The sequence below is a fragment of the Haemaphysalis longicornis genome, unplaced genomic scaffold, assembly GCF_048455015.1.
Source record: "Haemaphysalis longicornis isolate Haplotype H1 unplaced genomic scaffold, Haemaphysalis longicornis Haplotype H1 scaffold_3, whole genome shotgun sequence".
NCBI classification, from domain to species: domain Eukaryota; kingdom Metazoa; phylum Arthropoda; class Arachnida; order Ixodida; family Ixodidae; genus Haemaphysalis; species Haemaphysalis longicornis.
Window position 1 is genome coordinate 73737034 of NW_027526335.1, and position 26868 is coordinate 73763901.

Here is a 26868-nt window from a genome sequence, read left to right on the forward strand (position 1 = left end):
GCACATTAGGGAGGAAGCAACAACGGTAATGAGGTAGACGGCCCTCCCATTGCTTGAATCCCTTGAAACGAGAAAGCTAGCCGCGAAGAGGCTTACGGTGGTGTCTGACCCGACGCTGATTCGGCGCGGTGCCGCCATTGGAGCGGCTGAGAACTCTGAAAGACGACACGTATGGTTATTCTCGCCAAACTATTGCCACCAGTCAACCACCCTCAATGAAACACATTGTGCCAATGACGTTGAAGTGCGCTTCTTTACATTTCATGTCTGGCTGCCTGCGGGTGAGACATGTTGGTAACTCGCGCTCGCCTTACATGTGTGCCGATACAAACAGAAACATTTCGCTCATTCTTACAGAAGCACAGGCTTGTTCGTACCCGCAAGAATACCGCCTGAAAAAAAAAACACGTTTTTTGTGAGATCTGATGTTTACATAAGCTTAGTCACTCTCAAAGAACTACACGAATAAAAAATCAAGCGCGTGGTGCCGATATATCCGAAGTACGTTTTATTCGAATGCACTAAGCTGCCGGTATACACGAACAAACGCGCGACCACTGAAATCTGATACGCTCTGATTGACGCCACTCTGTGCGCTGTTTGACGCCACTGCCTACTAACACGCGCTAATATACCTAATAACTAAACTAATATAGCTAAACTAAATATAACTATTAACAGTGCCTGTGAAAAGACACGTATTACTTCATCTGGCAGGATAAGTCACATCAGAGAGAGAGCCTTTCAATGCCACGTGGTCATAAACTAACGAATAATGAATGAATGAATGAATGAATGAATGAATGAAAATGAATTTTAGGCTTGTATTTAGAAACACAAAAGCGTTTCGCATTCAACTTTGGTTCTGCCGCCTTCGTCCCTTCCCTGCTGCAAAAACGCCGGTTCATCCGCTCTGCGTGCGAGCAGAGATTGAACTCCTTCACCCCCTTTATCCCCGCGGTGACCCTTAATTGCGGCCGGTAAATAGTTCGAGAGGCCCCTTAATCTCAGATTTGCGCGGTCATGCGAGCCACCACCTCACCACACAGCATTCAATCTCATGCGTCGCACCAATTGAGATGACGGCTCATTGAGTGCGCACAAACAAAGATATCCGCGAAGAAAAAAAGCTAAGAAATCGCGAAAAGAAACGAACCCTGAAGACGCATAGCAAGGGAAAGGCTGCATCCCTAAGCAACCGGCTATGGGGAAGGGGACGGTGAGAGTTCGTAGAGAGATGCTTGGGAGGATGGGGAGGAAAAGGATGCTGCTCCCACATCTTGATGGTGTTCCACGGGAGTGTGCTCTTCCGCATCCTTTCGATTACTGCTCCGCTCACAATGCGAATGCACGTGGCCGTGAGGGAAGAGGGGGCGGGGGGTGGCGTGACGTCAAGCCCGACAAGCGTTCCCATTGGTCGAGACGACGACCGAGGGCTGGCGGCTCCGCGGTTAAAAACTCTGGGGCGCGCGCTGCTCGATTGTCCCACCGCGCTTCAGCCATCGGCACCGGCGGAATTTTAGCGGAGACCATCTCGTTCTCGCGAACGCAGCATCCCAGACCGGACAAGTGAGTGACGTCCGACGTTGGATTTGTTTGCGTCTTCTTGCTCTTTTTCACAAAACCGCCTTGCCATGTTACTTTGCGACGTTATCTATTAATGTTTGCGCGTTTATGAAATAGCAGGTTACGGTATTACTTAGCCGCTAGTTAGACGAAAACCCTTCTGATGATAAGCCCGACAGTGCTGCTAACATTGAAATGAAGGAGGAATAGCTTTATTCTCAGAGGGGGCATGATTGCCCTGGTGGGGAAGGAGAGGGACATTCAGGGAGGGAGGGAACGATCGAAAAGATATCACAGTTCAAGGTTCAATCACTTTAAATGGCGGATAGCATTTAAAGAGGGAAATGTCATCTGTTGCAGCGCGGTATGCTAATCTCATTCTGTAGTTTTAAGTGAAACTGATAGCGCCTGGACCTTTCACAGGCAAGTCTAATTTTCACGCAAGCAAAGCACCTCCATTCCTTGCAGGTGTTTCATACAATATGAATTAGTGATAACGCGAAAAAGAGTAGTCATTGTTTGAAATGTAAAAAAAGGACCTTAGATTTGTTGCATTTCAGCTTCCTTTCTTTCTTTTGTTCATAAATGGTTAAGCATTTCTGTGTGGGCAAAGTGAGAAAACCGGTCTGTCTGTCTGTAACGCGCGATGTGTTACATTCTGGCCGCATACGAAAATGCTATCAATTAAATGCCAAAGGGCATTCACATCTTCATACAAGTACTCGTGTATTGCCCCTAAAAATGTCTCTTCAGCATTGCATTTATTTACTTCCGTGAAAAAGACTCTAAAGGGGCTGATTGTATAGTGCGTTATATCAGGAATACATGGGGTTTTATAATGGTCTTTAATACAAGGCCCTAGCACACCCTTGTTTTCCTACTAAACCTATATGATTGCCTCTAAAAATGTATCCCCAGAGAGGAATTTTTGTAGTGTAGTGAGGCCGACTTTAAAGGGGCTTGATATACATATAGCGCCTTATAGGGATGCATGGTACCGTGTAGAGGTATTAAAATCCCGAAGGACTTCCTACTTAGGTTTCCGAGTGCTTATATGGCGCTTGGAAGGATATCTTCATAGCAACGAAAGTATGTGGTAGTGAAAGCGACTTTAAAGGGCTAGATGTATAGCCCAGCGGCTCAAGCATTTATTCAACAATACTCCCTTCGGGAGTTTCTGCAAGTGCTTTTTTTTGCGTTTGGAAAGGCTCGGGGAAGCACAGGAGACGATCAAACAGCTTCGCCTAGCATTATTGCAGATATTACCAAACAAAGCGGATGGTACAGCCATGTTTCCTATGATTCAAGTGTCCTTAAATTATGTTGGGACCAAACGCGATTCATCTAAGCTTTCAAGTCTAAACCAATTCAAATGAATGAACGGGAAGATCAAGTAGCCCTGACTGCGCAACTTGCAAACGTGACTATCCATAAATTGGCGAATGTCGTCTTTTCTGCTTCGACGCCGTTTTTAGAGCATGTCGGTGTAGAGCAACGCGCGTTTGCATCTGCAAACAAGCTAGTAGAGATTGCCTGGAACGGGGGAGGGGGGGTCAAAAATGGGAATACAAGGATTATCCTCCCCAACCTTTAAATCCGAAACCCAACTGGTCATCACCTTCCTCGTCCTATTTTGGATTAACTGTGCGCACATACAGAACCCAACGTAGCCTGGCATGCTGCCGCATTTGAAACAACATAAGAACTACCGAAGAGGACAGCTTGATTATTTTTTGTTTACTGTGGGAGCCATGTCAACCACAGGGGTCATTGTATTTCCCGAGCTTGCCGGCTTGACAACCTGCCGCCGTACCGCAGTCTCCGTACGGTTATCGATACTCTTCGCAGCGGTTTAGCTTGAGAGAGAGAGAGAGAGAGAGAGAGAGAGAGAGAGAGAGAGAGAGAGAGAGAGAGAGAGAGAGAGAGAGAGAGAGAGAGAGAGAGAGAGAGAGAGAGAGAGAGAGAGAGAGAGAGAGAGAGAGAAGGCTATTTATTGAAAATGCAGAGAGTTCTGCCGGCGTTTGCAATCGCCTACATGCTTCTCTGCTAGGAGTCGGGGATGTAGGGAGTGCAGGCGCTACAAAGAGTTGGGCAGAAAGATAAAAAAACAGTGGCGTGACTTGACGTGCTTGACGGACTGTTTTTTAGATTGCGTCACAGAATTCACAATCTTAAAGTGCGACCGATGTCCCCCAAATAAGACAACGAACTTTTTAGAGCTTGAAGCTGCTTTGAGGGGCAATTCGATGGTCCTAGAATAGTTTTCAGAGTTACCAGCCCTTGATCTAGGCGCTCAATTCTTCAAACAAACGGGATCTTGGTGCCAACTAGGCCACAAATTCTAATAAAATATGTTCAACGGTTTCTACAAAAGAACAGTTGTCGCAGTACGGGTTGGTCGAACGAATTCATGATGTACGACACCGCAATGGTCTCCAAGAGAATTCTCGACAGGAGACAGGACATTTAAGGAACCTTTGCTCAGGCTCGACGCAACGGTCATCGTGATGGGCTAACCCCACAAGGCAACACAATTGTGTTGCCTTGTTAGACATTAATGTCTAACACAACGTGCCCCCCACCCGCTTCGTGTATAAGCAAGGTTCGACCAGGAATGGCCGAGGTTGGCGGCGCTGCAGCTTGGGCCATGCTTGCATTGCCGCAACAGGGCACGGCAATAAAAAATTCTGGTTAAATAATAACTAAAAGACTTCTCTCACGAGCAATGCGCGTGGCACAAGAAGACCTATTGATTAGCGCAACCCACCTCTGGCTATCTTTTTTTTTTTATTCAGCCGTAGGACTCGCGCCGTCGAAGCACCGTAAATACTACGACCTGTTCTCGGTCTGCTAATACAACGGCGCTCCTTGACACCAATAATGCGCACCTCGTAACGAGCAGAGGCCGCGATGAAAGCCGCAATTATTCACTTGAGGCTTTGTACGGAGCACGCGAGATAGGCAAGCGTTTTAATTGTAACGCACTGCGCGGGCAGCGTTGCCCTAGGGGGCCAACTGTCAGCGACAAACACCAGCTTAGCGTCTATGAGTGATTGTGCTAATGCGTCGGCTTATATCTACGCCTGCCCACTGTAGACACAAAATGTAGGGATTCGGTTCGCTAATTATGCTCCGTAGCCAACGATCAGTTACGAAAAAAACACACAAAATCTTTCAATGATGGATCGCTTGTAGCAGAGCGGACCTCATTCGTGGCCGCTGGGTGAAAGAGCACGTGTATGTCTCAATTAGCTGCAAGGAAATAAGACCCGCCCCGGTGGCTCAGTGGCTAAACGTTGTGCTGCTGAGCCCAAGAACGCCGGTTCGATTCCCGGACACGGCGGCCGCTTTTCTGATGGAGGCGAAAACAAAAACGCCCGTGTTTTCGAGATTTCGGCGCACGTTAAAAATCCCCAGGTGGTCAAAATTAATCCGGAGCCCTCCACTACGGCGCGCCTCATCGCCTGCGTTGCGGCGGCGCGTTAAACACTACAATCAATCAATCAATCAATCAATCAAGGAAATAAGAAGTGCGAACGCTGTAAACGGTATAGCGAAGTTCGAACAAACAAAACAATCGTTTTGCCGTGATATCCGAATGCAAGCGAATGAGGCGGGCGTAGTAATAGCAGATATGGTTAAAATACTAAAGCTAAATTATAGGTTATTGAGAACTAGCAAAATGATTACCGAGTAGCGCACTAAATGCTTAGCTTCGGGAAAGTATCTCAGTTCAGAACGCAAGCTATTTATAAAAGAAATCTTTTACTGACAGCAAACTTTCAAGATACAGTTCTTACCGCGAGCACAACCTATGTTGAACATTACCGGAACGCCTTGTGAGCTCGCAGAGAGCGAGCTGTCCCTCGAAATTCCTGCGTGACAGCTTGCGTGCCCCGTTCCCACCACTGAAACTTAAAAGGCACTCCACGAAACTGCTCGAGAGCATGGCAGCGTTGTGTCTGAAAATGAAATACCCGTAAGGTAGCACTTAGTAACGAACGCCGCCTCCGTGCGTCCACTATCGCAATTAAGGTGTCAATAGGCCCGTGGATATTGCGCTACATAGCCGCAGCCGCCATAGGCGTCCTCCACAGGATACGGCTCTTTGAAAGGTTAAATTCTCGAGAGGTACAATGCGTCTATTCGTCCACGATCGTCCCTCATAACGAGCTGGACGGCCCGCCGCCATACTTTCTCTTATACTCTTATGAGGTATAAGGTTATGGGAAATGTAGAGTTATGGCGCTATGAGGCGTTGTGGGGTTATGGGATAGGCGGCGTTATGGGGAATGAGTCATTGTATGGGTCATGAAGAATGAAGCCGTACGGGGTATGAGGCATGAGATTATGTGGTATAAGGCGGTATGGGGTAATGGGGTATGAAGCAATATGGGGTTATGTAATATGTGGCGTTATGGGGTTTGTGGGGTGTGATGCATTATGGGGCTGTGATGTGCGAGGCGGTATGGAGATCCTACTCAGTAGCGGGTCATGTCTGGCTAGTAGAGAGCGGTCGTGACGAGTTCTGCGAACGCACTAATTTTCTGCTTGTAGTCAGGCGCACATCATATAGTGTGGTACAAACTACCATGCTGCTTCGAATTTGGCGCCCCTTCTGTGCTGTGCGCATCCACACAGTCGATGACTATGGCACGCTCCTCCTACAACACGTTGACATTCAACTGGCGCTGAATTTCGTGGAACCAAAGCACAATGAGGTGTCGTACGAAGGAAGAGCGACGCATATCGGAGTCATTTTGAAACGAAAGCTCTCCTTGTGGGACCCATGGCGTCCTGTCAGGAAACCAAAGCATTTCACCATAGACCGGATGGTCGACTGAAAATCTTTGATAAGAGCTCTGGACACACGGTGCGTGCGTGTAACCGGGCTTCCATATGTCAAAACAGTTAATGAAAACCGCGATAAAGGAACGGCTCTAGATAAGACAATACACTCGTCGATCATGAAGAAGGAGTACAATAGACCACGTATTGGCATAGATTTAAATCGTTCGTAGGTACGTTTATCCAGAACGCGGAAAATCGCCGCATGGATTCGTTCTCCGTTTGAGATTTGAATCTTTGAAAGTCTGACGATTGATACGACGCACTTTTAGCGAAAGTTTTGACGCACTTTTGACGCAGCTTTGATGTCAGAAAGCTTTTGCGCTTCTCACAACTTTGTCTAGAAAAGGGTGGTAAAGTTTTTTTTTTTTTTTTTTTATACAGATTTCGAACAATTTCCCAACCTGAGTGGGCAGGTAAAAAGCTTGTGCCCCTAAACACGAGAAGCTTGGATGCGCAGGGGCAGAGAGAATTTTCTACAAACGAATTTTCTGCAGACGAATTTTCGGCAGACACGACACGGACACAGACGAGGCGGACGATACTGGCGGAAACTGTCAACTGAAGTTTGTTTACGCAAAAAAAGCGACATATATACACAAACCACGGCCGCTCGATGGAAACTAGTTTCCATCGAGCGGCCGTGCACAGACCGGCCAATACTGAGTGCAAGGTCCATAAACTGTCATCTTACATAATGTCCATGTCTGATTTAGCGCCCTTTCGAATACCGTCTAACCAAACTAGCTGAATTAATATGCTACTTCGACTAAATACGGCTGACCAAGAAAAAAAGCATTTGTGCCTAAGCGAGTGCCCTGAATAGCAAAAAAAAAAAACAGAAAGACACAAAGAAATAAAGAACAGGAGGAAACAAAAATTAAGTAAAAGCTGTCATTTGGGATATATACTGAGTTCCGGAGGACAATGTCGGAAGGAAATTCTTCTATGGCAATACAAAGGTTGCGCGGGCTGTACCGTTTCAGTCTCGAATACAACTGTTCTCAAAGCAAGAGTTTTTAGAATAAAGTATACACAGAAAGATCAGACACGTATGTAGCCTGCGTGAATATAAAAGAGAAATGATTCCATGAGTTTGCTGCACCGTCTACTCAAACCCACGCGAGAAATTTCACCTTGCTTAGGAAGTAGCATTGCGATTCAGAGCGACACTGAAAAGACTTATAATTATTGCTTGATGAGGATAAAATTCGAAGTCCTTTCAAAATTGCCGCCGCATCACTCGAATGATGTCGCTCGAGCGCGCAAACAACGCCAAGACCGGGAAAGAGATAAAACTTTTTAAAGACGATAGTCTTTCTTGGGCTACTTAAACCCAGAAATTTTGGTCTGTCTGTATGTCTGTTTGTCTGTCTGTCTGTCTGTGACTCGATTCAGCCAGCCGGCCAAAGTGAAACGTAGTCTGCGCAATAGTCTTATATACTCACAGCCAAATCTAAACGTCTAAGTCCGGTTTATATGTTCATACTTGTCAACATTGTTGCACAAGAACAAGACATTACGCAAATATAAGGTAGTTTCCATCGAGCGGCCGTGTATTAGGCAACAAATTAATACAGGAGTGATATGTGTAGTGTTCCTTTGTAAAAAATCATACATGCTAGATTTTTGCGAAATTAAATACTTCATCAACTGCAGAAAAAAATGCACTCCGCCGTCGCCTGCTGTCGCCCGCGCCACTATAGCTTCTGGCGCCATTTTAAGAAATCAACCGGCAACAGCTACGAGAGCTTCAAATAGATAGGTTCCACGTTCTGCTTGGAACGCACGTGGAGTACGGCAACGTAGTTCTATCGACGTTGAAGTAGGGCGCCTCGATTCACGCGCGCCTCCGCCGTACGGCAGCGTTGGCATCGAGACACACGGCCTGGAGCAGTGGAACGCGGTAAATTTATAATGATTTAAGCAAACCTTTCGCGTCTTTACCTTGGGAAAAGCGCGACGCAAGGGGAACAACATGAGAGGTGAGCGGGAAAGCGAAGGGAGGCATTTACTTGGCAAAATTCAATAAAGACTATCGTCTTTTGTCGACATTTGCAACGAAAGGAGCAGATGCGCAGCCAATTTTTTGAACAAGTTTTCAAGTGATGTGATGGGTGTAGACCGGTAATATTTTTTCTGTTGCATTATGTCACCCCATGTACTAAGAGCTGAACTCGCTTGTCTACTTAGTTCTGACAGCATTTCAGATTTAGAAAGAAATCGGAAAAAAAGATTCGGCACTCATTAAACCTGTATGAAGTGTCCGTTAGCAAACAAGTCGTTATGAACCAGAAATAAAGATGAGCATCAAAATGTTTCAGTTTGAAACAACATCAAACCGTTTCTATACAAACAAACAATCGTGACGACATTACGTTACTATAGCGGTAGTTCTCGAGTCGGTCGCGAATTGCGCATAGCGATTTTCGTTCTTCCGACCTTCGCGCGTAAACTAAGGCTCCAGACTTCTATTCAATTGGTTAAACGCAGAATTACACGTGTTACACTATTCACAACGCGGTCACGAAAAATGTATTTCAGTGTGTCTTTAATGGGACCATGCAGGCAAAACACAAGTTTGGTTCATTCGATAGATTGCCTCGTTAGAATCATACTGACACCACTTTTAACGCACACTTCGCTCAAATAAGCTACATAATTAGGAAAAAAGAGAATGGCCATGAGACCCACTAGCTCATTTCCCGCAACAGAACCTATAATGTCATATGCCCAGCCGTGCGACTCGCTGAGGCCAGCAAAAGGAAACGCAAATTAGGCAGGGCTTATAATCTTGCGAAGCGAGCTATTTGCGCTTAAATGTAATGCATACTCATTTTACAGCAGTAAGAATGGTGGGGTGAACAATGAAAGTTAAGAAAAAACACGCAAACATAGAAGTACCGATGCGCACTGCTGTTGGTACTGGGCGCACTATGCTTGTTTTAACTGACCAGTTGCCCGCCGCTTTGGAGTTGTCTTACGTCCGATTGGCGAAAGCGACGTTGTCTTACGTCACCCTGTTTGTCGAGCATACCCCATGTTCCACGAAACGATTACTTTCTCCCGTAATAAAAACAAGCCAGGTGCAAATACGGTCAAAAACACAGCAACGGCGGACAACGGTCCGCGGCTCAGTATGGCAGCGCCATCTGGGAAGACTGGTGGAGACGCACTGGAAGTTCGTTTCAGTACCCGTCCTTGTGACTTCATGGCAGACGTCACGAAAGCACACGACTTGGCGGGAGAATTAAAATTTTAACCTAAACTGACTAATTTCTCAGTAAATACGGCATCGTTTGCGGCCGGATAAGCGCTGGGGGCACTATAAAACACGAAATCCTTCGAATAAAACAAACTTGTATTTTGTTTCCTTGGCCCCTTTAAGAATAATAAGCAGAATCTAAACCAATAAGGCGTGGACGCAGGACGAGATTATAATTTTCGGTAAAAGGCGAAAGGGAGGATAATGAAGAACATCTGTACCCTAGTATGCGATATTCCGTTCCCTTGGGGGGACAAGCCGGGTATTTCCTGTGAGCACCCAGCGGGCTTAGCGACATTGAAACCGTTCTTTTCTTACCTCCGGTTGGTAAAGATGGCTGAGCTCGCAGCAATTTCACTGCCGCGTTCTCAGAGAAATTTGCATATACATTATTAAAGCCATGACAGGCACTAACTCTTTGCCAGGACGTCTTTGTTAGGAGGGTACGGCTAAGAATTGGATATTACAATCTAGCACTGGGAGCTAAATATTGGCCTTGCCGCCTCCGCCTTTCGAAAGTTCGCGCCCTTTTATCGTATGTCGCACAGAAGTTGTTTTCATCCTGGATGCTTCCCGCGAACCATTAATGAAAACATTTTTAACGAAGCAGCTTCGGTGGACATCAAGCATGGCTCCCCGTTTTCCTCGCCGGCTTCGAAAACCACTGTACCCCGCGGTGAACCGTAAGAACTGGCAGCCCAACACTGACGCCTCATTCGTCCTTTGTTTTGAAACTGCGCGCCATTGCGGTCTGCGACTTTCTCACAAAGGCGCCGGTCGCCGTAGGAGCTGTGTATTCGATCGCACGCTTTGTGTCGCCTATACGAGGGGGACCCGCTTGGTCTTATGCTTGCACTTGTCGCATTGTCTCCGGGCTTTTAAAGAACCCCCTTAGGCACGCGACGTGGCGGTGAGGTCAAACAATGGCCACATCTTCCCATTTTTGGTATGCATTTATAGCAAGGAAAACGCCAAGTTCCCAACCAGCCCGTCGAGCCCGCATCATCAGCTTTTTCTCGCCTGCGCATGGCAGCCAGGTGTACAGACGAATAGCATCTTCACTCAGAAGTATATGCATTTACGGAGCGTGTTTAATCACCTCCTTGTTGTACTACAGAAGAAAGAAGTAAAGGACGAATGTAACGAGTAACACAGGGATGTAAAAGTGGCAAAAAAAAAGTTAGCATGAACTGAGAATATAATTCTGAGCGACTAGGCTGGCTCCGAGAGGCGTCAGGTGCTAAAGTCCTCGCGCCCCTCATGGGTAATTTTATGCAGCAACGCGTGCCATTTCCTCTGGATGCCAGTGAGAGCAGGTGCATTCCGTTGTTCCATTTGTTGGCGGAGAGTTCCATGACAAGTTGCTTCGGTACCAACGTTAAAGTGCCGCTTTGAGTTCCTTTTTTTTTTGACATACCCATAATTAAGACGAAAACTAGTCTGTAGCCAAACTCCCCCTCGCGCTCTCCCCCTTTTTTCTGCTCTACTTTCAAGCTGGCCTGCCTTACCGGCTTGTGGGCTGACAGGACGCATTGCATGTTTTGACCTTTTCTCTGTAAGGCCGGGTTCAGACTGTTGCCGTAACTGTCGTAATAACTTCAAAGAATGACGTTATTTCACGTCTCAGCCAACCGAACTGCATGACACGCCTTTTTTTTTTTTTTTTTTTACGTTCATAGATCACGATACGGCTTTTGCGTCGGTATACGTCTGAACATAGCAAAAAAACGTTTTGTCGGTTTAGATCAAGTTATGTCCTGTAGTCACGTGACCAGCCCAATATCTCTGTTCCGGTACCCCGAGAAACGTTACGCGACATTTACGAGTAGCTCAATAGCAGTTCACAACCTACTTGAGAATCTCGCTAACCTTCAGGGCTTGACAAGCTTCATTCATGGCTGCATTACATCACAGGTGATAAATTGTCCTTTAGGAAGAATTCCATTCATGCTGATGCAATAAAAAGTAAACGAAAAAGCCTTGAAAGGCGCGGAGGCTAACCCGAGCAGATTCTCTTCAATATTATGCACAGTGAAGGGACCCTGCCTATGCAAATAAAACGTCGAAAGATAAAGGGAGCGTAACATGGAAAAACTAAAAAAGAAGGCCAGTGACTAAGAAACTACAAAAACAATTGAGACAAAAATAAAAAGAGCGCACACAGACAATAAATGCTCTACACCAAAGAAAGAGCTGTTGGAAAAGGCCTGTTACATCAAGGGAGCTCTTTCATTGAACTTTGGAATAAAAGTGACGACTCACTCTAATGACTTAAAATACCCCTTTCTGCGAGAGGATGCACAGTCCAAAGAGGCCCACGCAGCAACAAAAATCTTCTTCGAAAACCCGTATAACGAACTTCCCGATTAAAGCGAAGCAGGCATAAAGAAATGCGCACAACACATGAGTCGAGACCAAAGTATGGTTTTCTACTGCTGTGTGCTTCCAGCCACGATGCATAGAGAAAGGAAGACAAATTTTATTCAGCCCCATTTCCTTAATCCACTCGGCAATTTGCTTGAACTCCGAGCTACTTCGCACTTCCCTGATTATGTGCCTCCTCCCGTACAACTCCGTCAATCAGGCAATTTTTTTTTGTTCAGCTTTTTGTGCGCTTTATTACACATCAACCACAAGTTCTCGGCCTTCTTTGTTCCCAGACAGGACCTGTTTTTATGTCTTAAAAAAAACTAGACGAGCCAGTATTGAAACCCGTAGGCCATGAACATACTACATTGGATTGGTATGGGGGGCTTCTTTGATTGGTTTGATAACCAGGCTAAACTCGTTTCCCGAGAGACGCGAACAACTTCGCCACAAGCCCTTGACGATGTCGTCGCGCAAAAGGAAGACAAACATCCTAAATGGAATCAGGTCATCGATGACGTCGCGGGAGACATTTTGTCGCATGCACATGCGAACAGCGACGCTAAGAAGGAGACAAAAGAAGGAGAACTTTAATTAGAGAAACAAAAATGGCGCAGAGATGGCCGGCTTGCTTTCGGACGTCCGGTTGCATCGTCAGCGGCGATCATCGATCGCTCGCTGTCGTTGAATGCAGCTGTTTGCTGCCTCCATCACAAAGGGTGTGATGAGAAAGTCCAGTAGTAAGAGCAATAACGATAACACAACGCTTGTCTTTATGGGGCGCCAACCGACCGCATCGTTTTATTCCGAACGAATCTTGGGCAGGATCATGACTGCCAGAAAACGACGCCTGCAGGCCGACTGACTTCATTAGAGGATTCGTTCCCTTATTTTCTTGACAGTTGAGCCCGCCGGGACATCTCCGGTATGAGGAGACGACTTATTTCTGCAGTTCGCTGTAAGCCTGTACGGCAAGTTGTAATGTTAGGGCGTACGTTTTTAGGAATATTACGGAGTTGGCGGAGACGCGATAAAAGGCTGTATTGCGCGGACAAATTTCGCTTTATTGCAGCTCTGCGCACTTGAGTGTCGGTGAGAATTGAGAGTTGCCGACAAGCGTTTATGCAGGGCCGAGACAGTTTCCCGCCTTAACGAGAAATTTTATTACAAAACGCCGGCTGTAAAACTTTTTTTTGGTCTTTAATAGACGCGCGAAAACTCCATACGTGTAGTGCCGATTTCCGTCCCTCCCAGCATGTACGAAATTAACTGGAAGTTAAAGCTCGGTTCGCAAACACGCCATTCAGCGTCCATTACGATAATGGGGCATGAGATAGAGTCAGCAATTTTCACTTAATGTAGCCCAGCTGCTTACAACAGATAGGGCTAACAACAGCATACAGCTATTCCATATTACGATTTAAAAAAACATGCTAGGGTAACCGTCATTTGCCGCCGTATTACTAAGGCAGCCAATCGGGGCTACCGTTTGGTCGTGTGCGAGAGGGCACATGACATGGTGTTGCGCCTCATACATTCGTTCAAAATGGTAGAATACGCATTTGGTTTAACCGCTAGCTGCGAACGTATTTGACATTACGTATACGTAGGAAAACTCGGTGATTACGTCCATGGACCAGCTCGCTGGCTGAACCAACAGCAACCTAATGTCGTCCTTGTTTGTCCGCGCGAAGTTTATGCAGATCTAACGCATACTCTCGAACCGGTATCACTTTGCACTCTTGCGAGGGTGTCGCCGCTTCCGACGTCGGCCAATCGGCTCAAAAGATGGTGCGATGAATATGTCCCCTTTGAATACACTCTTCCCTTGCGGAAATAATTGTGTACATCGGAAGAATAAAAAAACGTTCGGCGTAGCCTAAACGCTGTCACCACTAAGCCGACAAAAGTACTATAGAAACTTCTTTAACCCTTTACTTGGGAGATGAGGCGCCGCGTGTAGTAAAATGCTTCAGATTAATTCTCATCCCCAGAAATTGCTTTCAACGCACTCCACAAATAATGTCGGCGATACGTACTGCATCTCCACTCTGGCGAGGAAGAAGTTTATCACCGGTCAAGGGCGGGCCGTTTATGTCGTACTCTCGCACTGGCGTATTCACACAGCGGATCGTATCACGCTTGTATGACGTCTGTGATTCTTGCCCTGGTCGGCTGGGTTGCGCATGTCACAGGGCCGACAACGGTCAGTGCTCTTTCACTCTCTGAAAATTGGGCAGTAACTTGAGCACTCCTCATGATTTAGTGAATGTGAAAGCAGAAGTGTAAAGTTACATTTCGCTGGAGATTTGTCTTGTCCACAAACCGCATTCTGTTCACCGACGGAGCGCCAAAAACAGCTTTTGACTCAAAACGGTAGCCGCGGCACGTGACTTAAAGGGGCCCTGAAAGGCATTTTGAGCACACTAAATGAACTAGCGCAACCGTTAGATTGGGTCGTCAACGTCCTTTGTGCCAAGTATTACTCTTTTACGCGCAGCGGAAAGCTCACACTTTTGTTGCAAAGTTTGTCGTTTTTTTCTCACCCTTTCCTTCGTGTTTTTGGACGCCGCCATCTTCACATGTCTACATCATCGATTCCCAGATGTTCGTCATGAGCTAGACATCCTGCTATTGGGCGGCTTTTTCACGCACTTCCGGCAAAGAGATCAGTCGTCTGCTCAGCGTCGGCTTGCCGGCTGATCTGCCAGCGTAGTGCCGGAGTGCTTGGACATTTTACGACAAACGAAACAAGTGTAAACAAACGCTTAACCGTTTGTATTGAATGCAACACGGCCATAACACGACATGGATATTCTGTTACCTGAGTACGTTCCATAAAGCGTTGAAGCCCCGTGGCACTTCTTTCGTGCAATCGCAGAGAACGCCCTGAGCCGAAGGCCCGGGTTTGACGCATACATTTTATTCGACTTCAAAACAATCCAGAGATGCGTTTCTAACGAACACAACGTCACAACATGCGTTGAAAGTCTGAACCACGATTGACAGAGGATGGGTTGCCTCCTGCCCGTCGTAAATTCGGTACTCACCTCGCGCGCGCTTTGCGGGGACGAACAGCAAGTCACTTAACTCTGGCGCACAAGCCGATGGCTTTTAGCCACGCACACTGCACATACCCCATGCGAGGTTGAGTCGTACGTCGCTCGAGAAAGATAATCCAGACCATGGGAAGCACTATCCACCCGCAGAAGCACAACATCGCATTTAATCGCGAAACAAAGGCGTTCACAACACACACACCATCGCCTCCTGTAATGCCAAACGCATCTCGCACTTCCCAATGGGAGTGAGTGGTACGCCTGCAGTGCCCACATGTAGCAAAGTGGCGCCCCAAGCTGAACCGGGATCACGCAACCGTAACTGACTTCTAAAGCGGTTTGTGCCTTGTTGCCAAGGCAACCGATGTTTGAGATTGTCAAAGAAATGGCGCTCGGTCCAGCGCTAGAAAGCTGAGAGCCGCGGAGGAGCATGTTTTGCCAACGTTGCAGCTCTCCACCACGCGTCGCCCCAAGCTAAATTGGTCACATGATTGAAGCGTTTTGTGCACGGGTTCTGTATTGGTTTAATATGACTTTTTCACATGCCGCCGGCAGGAATTACCACCACCGCAAAATAAGACCCGGCACCAGCGGGGCCACATCTGATACGGCGCTTTTTGTATAAACAGTGCGCGGTGCATCAAGGGAACGAGCGCACTACCCTCCCCGTGCGGCTGCGAGTTCGCCGCCGATAAAAAGTCATGTGCCGCCAGCAACGTACACCGCGAAAGGGCAAGGCCAGGCCGCCGCCTGCATGCGGCCAGATTTTTCGTTCGCTTTTCCAGCCTTGATCGGAGTGCGGGATTCATGGTGTCAACAAAGCTTGCCCGTAGCAGACGACAGTCTGAGCAGCGCAATAGCGGAAGTACGTCACCGCTGCGGAGCGCAGCATCATGGGAGGCAAGGCTCGCGCGCCGTCAACAGCGGAGAGTAAGTCGAAAGAAGGAGGAAACGCGGAGCGACGATAATGCGCGGTTTTTGATTTACGATTTCTCAGCTAATACTCATCGCTTTAACAAAATTCTTGCGGGAGGAGATTGCAAATACATTGCTTTATTTGGGTACATGTACATCCATGCATCGGTGGAAGGTATTTCAGGACCCCTTTAATCGAACGGGCGATTTCCTCCGCCAATTCCGTGTACGTAAATGCGGTCCTCGTGATGAACCGCGCCAAACAACCATCAGTACGTGCAAAGATGTGTTCATGCTACTGCGCACAAGTTCTGAACTAACCCAAGGAAAAGTTTTGCAGCAATTTCTACTACCCTAATTTGTCGTTGGGGGCGGTGTTGTCGTTTTTGTTTTAAACGTTGCTACCTTATCGAAAGGCACCTCGCACTTCTACCTATAGCAACAAAAACAACAGCAGCAGCAACAAAACCACCGCTGGAAATCTTCCGTTCGCACAAACAGGTCAAACGGGACCTCCTCCGACTGATGACAAAAATAACACTGTTCTCCATTCACTGCTCGTTTATCTCCTACATTATTAGACTCGACAACAACATCGGGGGAATGTGACCCCCAAAAAGGAGGCCAATTTTCTATGCTACGCCCACTTCCCCCTATCAACGTGTTGTTAATTTTAATCTCGGCAAAACAACGATAACCATCAGAGCAAGGACGGAAACACAGCCAAAACTAGTCTTGATTGATTGTAGGGTTTAACGCGCCGACGCAACGCAGGCGATGAGGCGCGCCGTAGTGGAGGGCTCCGGATTAATTTTTACCACCTGGGGATCTTTATCGTGCGCCGAAATCTCGTACAAAACTAGTCTTTCTTGTCTGCATCTAGCTCGGCAACGCAATTAAGCCTCGCGCTTGTTTGTTCCTCGTCCTCCAAAGAAACTCACTTGCAAGTAAAACAAACAAAGGAACGAAAAGAGGAACGAATGTCCTACAGCGGTCACGGCGATATATTCTACAGAAGCCTTGAAAAGCATCGATGCAGAGCGGGCGAAGCTTAGACGAGCACGCGACCTTGCGCCGGTGTAGTGCGGGGTCACCGATTGCGCTGCTCCAGGTATACGCCGTACGTCACCTCGATTAGCTCCCCGCTCTACCTGTTGTTTACCTCCTGTCGATGCGGTCAGCCTGCTTATGCACGGACGAACCTTGCAGTGCAGGGCTGTCGGTCAAGCCGGCCAGCTATGACGCATGACCAGTGGAAATAACCCGCGCCGCTGGCCGGTGCCCGGTGGGCACTTCTTGAAGGTTTCGGACGCCGCAAGACGCCGTAAACAGCTACCGCGCTTCGAATTTTAGTTCTTGACCCAGTCGGATAATTCGCTGACGGGCACAGCAGATCAAACAACCTTCGCTTTTGGACAAAGACTGGAAACACTACACCAATCTTTCACGCCTCTTTCTCGCTTTTTTTTTTTTTCGGGGCTTCACGAAGCTTAAGCAGGTTCTCTCGGGGCAGCGAAAGCGATCAAGTGTTTCGTCGCCGGCAGGGGGGGAGGGGGCGGATCTTGTTCCAGATTCTGCGGCGGTAGTTTTCCATGTTTCATCCATGTCACGTCTTGGGCCGAGTCAGCGCATTCGGGCACCGACTGCGCACTGATGAGGTTCCTTTATGCGTAGTAATCAAATTTTAGAGCTGGAGTGACTACGCGATCAAAAGGTGTGAACAGCACACGAATGCTTCCAATTCGGTGCATAGTACGTTGCTAGTATATTATCTCTATGGTTGCTACAACCGTCCGCTCATTTCCGCGCACCACTTATGCGATGAAGGGTCTTATATGATCGAAGTTCATACGCTTCGAAAAAGCAAAACAGAAAAAAGACAGGCCGAAGTTAAGAACCCGCTACCGATAATGTAAAGACGGCTCTTAAAAAGTTGCGTTTTAACGTGTAACGTATGTTTACTTCACTTTTGCCCTAACTAGTGTCCACATTAAAAAAAAAATCACGTCTGTCTAAATACCAAAACAAAAAGTTACGGGCCACACGTTTCGCGATTGTACATATATTTGCTTCTTTGTGTAATCGGGTGAGGAATCGCTAGAACATTACGTTATACATTACATTATACCTTGAGTACGTATATAAATGTTCCGAAAAAAGAAATGGTTGCTAATGTGAAGCAGAAGCAATATCTCTGCTCCTTCAAGAATGATGAGCCATTTGGAAATTCACTGCTTCAAGCCGTCAATATCTCCGCCTTTTACATATTGTGAAGCCCAAAAGCCATAAATGCCTAAAAGTACTGTCCTAAACTTCGACGAGAATTCCCAGACTTTTAACACTGCCAGCGCTTCTTGAAGCGGTGAATTCGCCGGAACGTTTAGCACAGTACATTTCACCACGTCTTGTAAACATGAAAACGCACACTCGCACGCACAACCACACAAAAGCGAAGGAACGCTTCAGCGATGCTTTAAGGCACGCATACATACCTATCCTTGCCCAATTTTAGCCGCGATGCTCCTCCATTCCAAAATTCAGAAAAACGTCTGTTTTTCGTAGCACGGTTTTTGTTTTTGTTCAATAGATAATCACCCCTTTTACACTTACAGTGAAAGTTGCCGTCAAGCTTACCTATTTCCTTTTTTTCCCCCTTTCTTTTCGAGCAAGCAAGTACTGAATAGGCAGAAGCCTCATTCAATTATGAATAATTCATTTAAGTAAGTACACTCATCGGACGATAATTTAATCGAAGTTCTTCTGCCCCGATTGTATTTTTCCCTTTTAATGTCTAACAACGAGTTCTACAGATCATGAATGGAAAGTCCTGGCGCGAACGCTTCAAGCGCTTGATGCGCTCTCACAAGCTGCGCCCATGTCTTGTGAAGCGCGGTAATAGAGTAAAAAAGGTAAATATAGACGAACACGATAACGTGTTAGCGTGATGCAGAGAGCAAGGTGCAGCCGCAACCCGCCGACGCTGAGCAGACGACGCATCTCTTTGCCGGAAGTGCGTGAAAAGGCTGCCCAATAGTAGGATCTCTACCTCGTGACGCACATCACGGAATCGATGACGTAGGCGTGGGACGATGGCGGCGTCCTAAAACACTCAGGAAAGGGTAGGAAAAGGGCGACAAACTTTGCAACAAAAGTGTGAGCTTCCCTTCCACTGCACATAATGGAGTAATACTTGGCACAGCTGACATTGACCACCCATCTAACGATTGCGCTAGTTCATTCAGTGTGCTCAAAACGCCTTTCAGGGCCCTTTTAAGACGAAAGACTTATAAGTCTGGCGAAACGCGGTAAGTGACCCCCCTCGTCGTTGTCGCCAACCCGAATAGTACCAAATGACCACCGCTGTAAATATATAAATAGAAACACATGTGGGTTGGTGTGATTTGTACACGGGTTTCCCGAGCAGGACTGAGTGCGTTACCACTGCGTCGTGGTGCAGAGGTTCCGCTTCAGGATAGCGCTAGCTCGACACCTTCCCAGAGGGGGTGCAAGAATTCGCCTGGGTGTGTGCCGCGTGACCGGTGCACGTGACGGCCCGTGAGTAGGACAGGCGCAAGCGGAGGGGAGCTCTCACTGTGGCCAAGCTGACGCGTGATTTGCGGCCACTGTAAGTGTAGGTGTAATTCACGCCAAAGTACAGAGAAAATAAAGCGAAGGAATTGACGCAAACACGGTGTAGCAACTTAAAGAAGTCTGATGATCGCTAGGGTTTCGCGTTCGAAGCACGTAAGGAGATGTAAGCAGAATTTTTTTTAATTACTTTACACAACGGCAGCGCGAGGTCGGATGAACGGAAAACTGTGTTATGCAGGCAAGTGTTGGTCACTGTTTATTTTTACAGAAAAGGCGCAGCTGAGGCACTAATCGCATTTCGCGAACCGTCGACCACAGTGCGGGTGCTACTTTCGTACCCGGCGCCGGTACCTTGGCAGATGAAAAAAAAAAAAAAAACTCTGGTTGATTCCTCTGCCATAGGAATCAGTCAAACATGAAAGTGAAATGTGCAGCAAAACCTGCATGTGAGCATGGTTTGCGGGTCGGCGGGCGTCTTGCGGGTGTGCTTGGCAAGCGACGTCCTACTGGCGGGTCGCTTCGGCAAAGGTGCACCGGCGTTATTTCTGTGACGGATATGACGTCAGGGAAATCTTGGTGTATCCCGGCATAAAACACTTTCGTGTTAAAATATAAAACCCGAAAACGAACAACCCTAAGTATAACGTACTCTTTAGCTCTAAAAGTTGCTTCCCCGCAAGAAGACCTTGTGTGCAGAGAGAGAGAGAGAGAGAAACAACTTTCGCTGAGCCCATTTCAGGTGACGCTCGCAGGCGTCAGACGGGGTGGAACCCTAGTCACGAGTCCCATATGAGTCCAATAGCTCCTGGCCCCTGGACGCGAGCTCTTGCTGCGTCGACAGGTCGGGGCTGGACATCAAGATCTCCCATCGCTCGGGTAGGGGGGGAAGGGGAAGGGGGAGGGAAGGTAGAGGGTTCTTGAGCTCAGTACACTCCGCCAGTATGTGCGGCAGGGTGCCTTCCGTCTTTTTGCAGAACGGGCAGATGGGGTCGTGTTCTGCCGGGAACATCTTGTTCAATAAAGCTGGGTGCGCCAGTGACCCCGCTTGTGCGCGGCGCACTATTGTTTGTTGCTTGCGGTCGAGTTGCTGGTGCGGCACGGGAAGCCTGCACCTGGCGCTCCTGTACAGCGTGGTAATCTCGCGGTAGCTCGTGTGCAGGGGTGCACCCTTTACAGGCCGCTTGCTTCGTTGTACTGGCGTCACTTCCATGACGAATATGACGTAAGTGAAATCTTCGTGAATCCCGGAATAAAACACTTTCGTGTTAAAAAAAAACAAAATCCCAACATGACGTTCACTGTTTCACATGTACTGTGTGGTTTTTAGGCTTATCCAGTGAAACCCAATAAAAGCAACAAATCGAGGTTAGGTAGAAGCCTTAGGCTATGAACAGACTACCGACGCAAAAGCCATATCGTAATCTATAGACGTAAAAAAAAAACGTGTCACGCAGTTCGGTTGGCTGAGACGTGAAATGACGTCACCCATTAAATTTATTACAACAGTTGCGGTAACAGTCTGAACCCGGCCTTATACAACATAACAAAATTTATCAAACTAAGCTAGAAGCAAATGAGTGCTCGCTTGAAACGCAACAAGGTCAGTATGTTATCTACCTGGCTGAAGAAAACACCGGTTCAGGCCATGATGGAATAACTAACGTGTATAGGCGCCAGCGAGCGTGACCATGGCTATTTTCTTGAAGAAAAACGAATAACGCGTCCATGTTTAGTTAGGCTTAGCGCTCGCTCAACGTAAGTTCGTATGCTCAGAGGGACATGCGCTCCGTACCCCCAAACCGGAATCGTATGGTTGTTTCAGCATCTCCCTACATGTTCCGACAGGCATATAAGAGAAGAAGCGGAGCGTGTCATAAAATGAGGCGACACCAAGTGCACGGATCGCACCGCTCCCTGGAAATGAGAATGGAATAAATATATATGTCTACTGCAACAGCAAGCTCGGTGGTATACATGCTGCAACGTAAACACAGAGCGAATAAAAAAGGCATTGTGCGAAACAGGTTGGGAAAAAACGAAGCAAAAAGTGAAAACGCAAAATTCCGCGTGGCGGGCAGCAGCATGCATTTTTAAACTTCATTAGCCCCCGACCCTTGCCAGGTAACCGGTAGGAGCTGCATCGCGGCACCTCGATTCGAGGTTAGCCGCTGGATTAGGTCGTTTTCGCCGTCGTCCTGCGTTCGAGGGTGGATTGCCTTGCGGCACCGCTATCGCCACGTACTTGAAGAGAACGAGAGAAAAAAATACGGGGAAAAAAAAAAACAAGAAGGCAGGCAGGTGCGATGGAAGTTGATGGGAGCACTTCGTTGTACCGCGGAGCTCTACGCAACTACCGGAATCACCCGTTGCGCTGACACAGAAGTCGGAGGGAATATCGTTTCGGCGCATAGCTACGCACCTGTGTTGCCTAAAAGGCATGACGTTATTACAGGACGCGGTGCATTTGAGCAGTTACTCTTTTTCCTCTCATACAGAAACCATTTGGTTTTAGCCGGGGAGTGCAGAGCTGTAAGCTGCAATAAAGTAAAGGTTTCCTCGTTCTGACTTCGATTTTACAACTTCAACTATTAATACGACGCTCATGGTCGAAAAGTTGGCTCGCAGGCGTTTGAAGAAAAAAGCGCCTTGCTGGAGGTGCCGGGGTTCGAACCCGGGGCCTTTCACATGCGAAGCGAACGCTCTACCACTGAGCTACACCCCCGGACATGGTAGACCGGGCAAAAATGCCCTACATATCTCTTTGGCTGTGCGCGTACGTGTGTTTTAATTCAAAAACTACATTTCCGCGTTTCGTTTCACGAATGCACTAAAACGCGAGCTGAACCGCCATTTAAAAGGGTCGTGAATTAACATATGGTACTCGGCTGTCAGGGTAGCAGCTAAGAGGAACAGTAACTTCTTCACATGCAAGTTCGTTATCATCGTTATCATCATCACCACCATCAGCAGCAGCAGCATGCTTGTGGTGATTGCAGGACGAAGGCCTCTCTGGGAGTTTTACGGACCAGCCGTCTCCTAATGAAGAGACTGGCACGACGGCCCGGACTAGGGCTGTTTAAAGAATAAAGTCTCTCTCTCTCTCTCTCTCTCTCTCTCTCTCTCTCTCTCTCTCTCTCTCTCTCTCTCTCTCTCTCTCTCTCTCTCTCTCTCTCTCTCTCTCTCTCTCTCTCTCTCTCTCTCTCTCTCTCCAACGCTCCTCAAAAGCAATTACTCAGTGCAATTTATTTATCCCTGTATTTCTGCTCCTTTATGCCCCCAGAATGCACTTCGTTCTACCCGGAGCAACGTGGGTTCTCATCTTCGCTGTGACGGTCATCGCAGCATCCTCCCCGGCGCGCTCCAGGTATAGTCTGCTTTACACGTGTTCTGTTTGGAGGACTACAAAAACAAGCATCGCACTTAGTTGGGCAGTCTGAAACAGCGACAACCTAGCCGGCAGAATATAGCGCGTTGCTGAAATACATCCTTAACGGTTTCTTTTTGTTTTGTTTCATTTTGTCTAGCTAGCATGTATGAGTGACTGATGAATATACAGTTGAATGCGTCGTTAGTTCCACTAATTGAATTAATTAGTACGGGCCCGGTAAGAAAAAAACGCCTCCGATAACCGCCATACTGGGGTACAAGTTAAGAACGGCAACGGAAGTTGCCGCTGTGTCTCATCCCCGCAGCCGGATGTTACTCCACGCGGCGCAAGTAGCGCGTCAGTAGGAATATTTTGAACATGGCTAGAGCCGTTTACATGATTCTTTGGACTTAATATGCTTTAAAATACTGCAGCAACGACAAACAAACTGCGTGAGAAGAGGCAGACGATGATTCATAGCAATCTCCTTCCAAACGCGAGCGTCCGTTGACATGAAGGAGGTTAAATATTTGATCCCCAGGTGGTCAAAATTAATCCGGAGCCCTCCACTACGGCGCGCCTCATCGCCTGCGTTGCGTCGGCGCGTTAAATCCCACAATCAATCAATCAAGGTTAAATATTTACCTCCTTGGTTGACGCCCGAGTCCGTTGCTTAGGCGGAGTGATATCGTACATTCCCGAGTATATATTGCGAGTCCTTGATTCGGTAGCTACGATCCTACAAGCACCCAGTATAACCACCCGTTCAGCGAGAGGTGAACAGACAACGACATATTTATCCAATCATGTGTCCCTTACTTTTCTTTCCGATCGATTGAAAGGACCTCCGGGACTCGAACCTCGATCCTGCCAGGGAAAGGGCGTTTTGGAACCCGACTGACGTGGATCGTTTGCGTTTACCTTCCCATATTGTAGTTCCCTTCGGCATAGCGCACACATCTTCACCGTCATTCTCGGCGGGGTCTCGAATGGCGCGGGCAGCGCGCGTGCAGCGAGTTTAATGACAGGCTATTTGGACTCCACCTTCCCCGCCTGTAAACTTCTCATCGAGAAATAGTTAAATTTTGTACACCTGAAGCGAGCAATTACCCCGTGTTTTGTTGCGCCTTAAACTCCACCACCCACGCGATAGTATACTCTCCTGAAGAAAGCGCCCTACCGCTGAAAGCGTTCCTACACATTTCTCTTGAGTATACAAATGTGAGAACGCATAGGAAGCCTTCTCCAACATATAATATGTTTTTTCTAGCATGGTTTACACTTAGTAACTCTTGCAGACCTGTAGTCAATTGGCCTTTGGTGTAACCTGACAAGATATACCAGGTGTCCCCGTTCAACGGTTGTTGTCGCTCCATTACAAGAATTGCAGTTACAGCAGGCCGAACAACGGTTCCGGATATGTTGCCTGGCACGCGGTCGGCGCCACTGAGCATGCGCACTGGGCTCCGCGCGCGCGTTTTAGGCAAAGCGTCTTACCACGGACGATATCGCAAGTTTGCTATGTATCTCTCTATTGTCGTCGTCCCAGGCCCAAGCGTGACGTCTACTACGACTCCGGGCTTGACGCTGGCGAGGAATACCTGCTCGGCCTGCTCCGCAACCGAATGAGGTAAGGGAAACTAAAGCCAAGATCGCTCACGAAACAAAGGCAAACGATAACGGCAAGCTGCGACGGAACACATCTGTGAGGAGGGGACACACTGCGGAGGCAGTGGGTGTGGGAGGAAACGAATGAGATGAAAGGTGAAGATGTTGGAGAGAAAAAAAAAACGCATATAACACTTACCAGTCTGATTTTCAGCTCTATAATTTAGTCCAAGGGTACGATTCAGCTCTATAATTTAATCAAAGGGTACGATTTTATAGGAATAGCCCAATTGAGTAATGTACTTGACCAGAAATAGGGCCACAGCGTAGCACAATTTGCAGTCAAAATGACCGAGCTCTGCCAGGAAGAGTGGACCGTGAGGGAGAGAGTGTCGGGGAAGAGGTGGTGTGGCGAATGATAAGCTTAAAGGGGCCATGCAGACAATACACACGTTTGTTTTATTCGAAAGATTTCGTGTTTTATAGTGCCCCCAGCACTCTTCCGGCAGCAAACTATGCCGCGTTCACTGAGGCAATGTAGGTTAAGATTTTGATCAGTATCCCGCCAAATCGTGTGTTTTCGTGACGTCTGCCATGAAGTCATGAGGGCGGGTATTCAAACGAGCTTCGAGTGCGTCATTAGGCTCTGCAGCCTTGCTTACCGTCAATCCTCCCAGACGGCGTTACCATAGTCAGCCGCGGACCGTTGTCCTCCGTTGCTAGCTTTGTTTTTGACCGTATTTTTACCATGGGTAACGGCCACATACGGCCACTGGGGTAACGGCCACATACGTTACAGCGTGGGAAGTACGTGTGGTTGAGTACACGACAGTAGGAAAGGTCGCACGGCAGCCGTGTTCTAAACGGAGAGCACGCGTGCTAACAGATAAAATGGGCAATGAAGCAAAAACACTAGTGTGGTTCATTAAGACTGCTTTCTCCCGCTAATAATGACACCACTTTATCCCAAACTTCACACGAATAACCGAGATATTGAAGGGAATAGATGAAGCAGTGGCAACTCACCAGCCACTTTCCTGTGACGTCTCTATGACGTCACACAATATTGCCTGTGTGATTGGCGGCCGCCGACTGCACCATCGTATTTGGGCCTCTAGTTTCGTTTGGTCGTGCCACTTTAATGCTAACGTGCAGTTAACACGCTGTTAACTACTGAGTCACTGCTGCCCATGTTGCGTCCCTGTAGCGCGAAATTTGAAAGTTTTTCAATGTGTCTTACTTTCTCTTCTGTTAAAAGACGTCTTCGTGGCTGGAATAGGGTTGTGTGAGTTACCAAAGGCTGGTTCCTTCAAGTTAAACCAGGTTGTATTGTGTCTTCATGGCTGTTTTAAGACTTCTTACAATGCTTCAGTTGTACGGTCGTACACACACTTAGCTGTAACATCAGATGCGGCTTTAGCATAAAATACCTTGAAAATTCTGCTGAAAATGTGTTGAAACGAATGTTTCAACATTCCCGTTGAACTTCAGGGAAATTCAGCAGTTGTGATTACATCACGTTACGTCAAGGCAGGAGGAGACTATAAGTGGCGTTGCTCCAGCTAAGACAGGTGGAAGACTGTACACATAGCTTCCACCTCAAAATAATCTTTGCAACGATTTTGTTAACTGTTGCCTTTGTGCACCATTTGACGTGCAGCCGCCCCTCCCTCATGGAGCAGCAGAAAAGGGCCGGCGGTCTGCTGGACTTCGGAGTGTCTCGAGGAGCGTCTGGAGCCGAAGCCGCCAAGGCCCGTCTCGGACTCAAGCTCGCCAACGACCCCTACGGACCGGGAAAGCGCTGAACAGCTTGCGTATATACGCGGGCACCGACCCAGCCTACCGTACGTGCGCAGCGCGCAGAAACACCCCCACACAAACACGCCTGAAAAGAAATGGAAATAAACAAACTCCGTTAGTTTTTATTTTTTTTCCTTCTTCTGGTGGTGCTAGCTGATGGTTGCGACACGTGCGCAAGTTCGCGCTTCTTGTAAAACTTCCTTGCTTCAAAGCTGCGTGCCCGCATTCGCTGCGGTAGTCTGCGGGTGATTCTCGGGGTTGTTTGCCATGAGGTAGTGACGGAGCCCAAGCGCGGCAACCGTCTAGCTGGTTCATACCGAGTTTGCTACACAAGCATTCGCGTGATCAGGGTGTCTTGATTTGCCGCCTCATCATGTTTCCTTGTATTACGTACACGGACAAAGTACACACCCCACACATGACCACGCACGCGCTGTGTAAATTACTTATTTGTACGCAATAAACCAAACCGATGGACGTTA

General features: G+C 47.6%; 1 protein-coding gene and 1 non-coding gene across 2 annotated transcripts; one reads left to right on the forward strand and one right to left on the reverse strand.

The window, feature by feature from the left end:
- Nucleotides 1-1476: 1476 nt before the first annotated feature.
- LOC144173296 (diuretic hormone class 2-like) lies at nt 1477-26868 on the forward strand. Its single transcript, XM_077701779.1, has 4 exons — nt 1477-1569; nt 22892-22975; nt 24528-24608; nt 26247-26868. The coding sequence occupies exons 2-4, from the start codon at nt 22893-22895 to the stop codon at nt 26389-26391; spliced, it is 309 nt and encodes a 102-aa protein (XP_077557905.1). The 5' UTR covers nt 1477-1569; nt 22892; the 3' UTR covers nt 26392-26868.
- Trnaa-cgc (transfer RNA alanine (anticodon CGC)) lies at nt 22262-22333 on the reverse strand. The gene has a single exon. It is a non-coding gene; the product is annotated as a tRNA-Ala (tRNA).